The 3,006-nt window shown below is 61.7% G+C and overlaps 1 protein-coding gene across 1 annotated transcript; it reads right to left on the bottom strand.

Annotated features, from left to right (window-relative positions):
- Positions 1-2,013: 2,013 nt before the first annotated feature.
- Positions 2,014-2,626, bottom strand: LOC119359562 (snakin-2-like). The gene is made up of 3 exons (XM_037625704.1): positions 2,561-2,626; positions 2,395-2,467; positions 2,014-2,313 (listed from the first exon to the last, which is right to left on the bottom strand). The coding sequence occupies exons 1-3, from the start codon at positions 2,624-2,626 to the stop codon at positions 2,129-2,131; spliced, it is 324 nt and encodes a 107-aa protein (XP_037481601.1). The 3' UTR covers positions 2,014-2,128.
- Between the last annotated feature and the right edge of the window lie 380 nt (positions 2,627-3,006).

Here is a 3,006-nt window from a genome sequence, read left to right as displayed (position 1 = left end):
TCCCGCGAGGCGTCTCGCGGCTGCCTGGAAAGGCTGCGCCTGATGCGTGCGCCCCACCCTTCCCTGTTGCGCGAGCCGTCGCGCCCCCTACGGTCCCTGTCGTCACGACGCCTGTCTTGGTCTTCGTCACGGTCACGCCGGTGGTTGTTGTCGGGCGGGAGAGGCGCTCCCGCGGGTCTCGGGCCTGTCGTTCGCCGTCGACGATGCCCTTCGTGAAGTTGTATCCCTTGGACACAATCCTGGGGCCTTGCGTTGGGTCCTCGTGGATGGAGAGATGGATGATGACCCGCCGCTCCCCACCACGCCGACCGAAAGCCGGTTGGTCGCCCGCACGCGCCGCCAGGGTCACCCAGTTGACACGCGGGACGTTGGCTGGAGACGCAGTCCACGCCCAGACCGCCAGCACCTCGCAATCCGTCTTGAGCCTCGAGGCTGGCTCGATGTAGTCGATGGAGCAGCCCTGCCCAATGGCCTGCGCAACGGCGGGCTCGTCCCACGCCTGCAGCGGGAGTCCGTCCAGACACAGACGAACATGGTGGACGAGGTCGACGCTCCTGGAGTGAGCTTCCAAACTCCAAGGGCGAATTTGCAGCCTCGTCTCGCGGAACGGCAGGCCCAGGCACCCCGTCGCGTCGACGCAGTGATGCTGGTGGAAGAACCTGAGGAGGTAAGCCTCCGGGAAGTGCTTGACAACTGAGACGTCATCCGTCAGAGCACCCAGCTCGAAGGCGATGGCTGCGCCAATCTCCTGCGTGCTTGCCGCAGGTCCCTGTCAAGCCACGCAACCATCGCATGCGAGCCCAGCAGCGCAGCCTCCTGATGCATGGCCGGCGACCCGTGGATCACCGTGAACACCTCCGTAGGCCTCTGCGAGTGGTCGCCAGACCAGGCCATGGCAGGGACGAGGCGGGGCGGCGCCGCAGGCAGGGGGCGGCGGCTGAGCAGCGCACGCACTGGGGACGGATGCAGAGGACGCGCGGACGAGGCACCCAGACGAAGATGCGGAGCCGGTTTGTTGGAGCAGAACTTTGCACGGTGGCCTGGTTGGAAGCAGCCGCGGCAGACAATCTGGTTTCTGCACTTGGCTTGGCGATGGCGGGGCATAAGGCAGCGAAAGCAGAGATGTTTAATCCACTCTGGAGTGGGCTGGCGGGGCTTCAATGGCGCGTCTGGCAAAGCCGTCCAGCGCGGCCGACGGGACGCGACGGTGACCCATCCCCCCGCGTCTGCAGCCTCGAGCCCCGCGGGCGCCGCGCGCGTTGAGTGCGCATCCAGAGCACGGCCGCCCATGCCTTGGACGACCTCGGCCCAGCTACTCGAGTTAATGCGCGCCCCCTGGCCAGCGGCCACTGCGAGAGCATTGAAGAGGGGGGCAGCTTGCCTGGACTCGCCGCGTTGCAACTCAGGAGGCGTCTCCGGAACCACGGACACCCCATGCGGGTCGCGCGGTGGCCGACCAGGAGGCGGAGGGGGAGGGGTGGCTAGTTCCCGATCCAGATCTCGATTCAACGCAGAGAAGGGCCGTTGCCCAATAGGCCGGGGGGAGGGGAAGCCCCAGAGCAGCGAGGGCGGGGCAAGGCCTAGTCGCGGGAGTCGCGGCGAGCCAGATTGGGTGGCCAGCGGCGCCGGAGCGGCAGCCGCCAGGGAGGGCTGGTGGACTACGGTGGTGGGGCGGCGGCTGTCGCGAGAGCGCGAGCGGGGACGAGCCATTTTTGCCATTTTGTATCCGTTTCTTAGGCAATTAACGTATATGGCATGGACTTGGACTGCGACGGATAAGAACTCTCTTTTCTTTGAACGAGGGACGAGGGAGGGGGACACATGAAGCGCCAACTTTTCATCTCAAACAAAGGTGACGTATACGGCTAGCAAGAGAACCATGCATTCACCACATAAACCTCCGGATGGGCTTTATTACACGAGAAATACGCCCACCTACGGGACAACACGTACTTACTCTTTACACAAGAACACACCAGGACCAGGTTCACCAGCTAGCTAGTGCTAGTCTAGTCAACACCGTTCCTTCCACACTAAGACGAAATCACGAAGGTCACCGGTAACGCTAACGACAATCATGAGCAAAGCTTAGCTACTCTACTAAGATATTTAGGTTGGCTGAAGATATTCAGGGGCACTTGGTCTTGTTGCCGTGCATGGTCCAGTCGGTGTAGCACTTGCCGCAGGTCTCCTTGTTGCTGGCCGTGCCCGCCGGCACGCAGCGGCACACGCTGCAGCACTTGAGGCACGCCCGGCTGCACAGCTTCGACCGCGAGTTGGCGCTGCACCATAGGTTGCACGCCCACCCGCAGTCTGCATCACACGCCATGGAATGAACGAGCGCATTTTCTCTCATCTGAAATACGTACTCCGATCATAGGGCAGATTTGATACCTTTAGAGGGGTCTACGATGTTGTGGGGAGGGGGCCCGAGCGGAGCAGCAGCCGGAGCAGGAGAGTCGGCAGCCTATCCACCACCCAGAGGAGAGGACAAAATCAGCCATGTATATTGTATGCATTGTCGCATTGAGTACTTAGACAGAAGGCACCCTTAACTTACCTTGATGGTGCTGAGCAGGAGGAGAGACGCCACCAGCGCGGCCACCGCAAGCTTGCCGAGCGCCATGGCTCCTTCCTCTCGAGTCTGAAGAGCTTTCCTGAGCTGTGTGGTCTCTTTGGGTTGGGTCTGTGTGATGGTTAAATAGAGCAAAGCTAACGGTTTAAACACTTTACAGGCTTGCGCTGTGGAAGGGGAAGTGATGGGTGGTGGCCAGGTTGGCTCCTTGCAAGGGCGTAAATGGTCTGCGGCCGCGGTAGTGCAACCGCACTTGCCCAATGGCCTTTGACGCGTACCACCACCGTTGCCTGGCTGAGTGGCGTAAATGGGCTTAATTCGCCTGCTCACGGGGCGCCACACCTGCCCTGCCCTGCCCTGCCCTTGATTACAGATAGATAAACACACGGGCTACCCCGATTGCGTTCTGTATAGCACACCTAGGATTCTCT

This window comes from Triticum dicoccoides, chromosome 2A (genome assembly GCF_002162155.2).
Source record: "Triticum dicoccoides isolate Atlit2015 ecotype Zavitan chromosome 2A, WEW_v2.0, whole genome shotgun sequence".
In the NCBI taxonomy this organism is placed as follows: domain Eukaryota; kingdom Viridiplantae; phylum Streptophyta; class Magnoliopsida; order Poales; family Poaceae; genus Triticum; species Triticum dicoccoides.
This window is presented reverse-complemented; position numbering and strand designations above follow the sequence as displayed.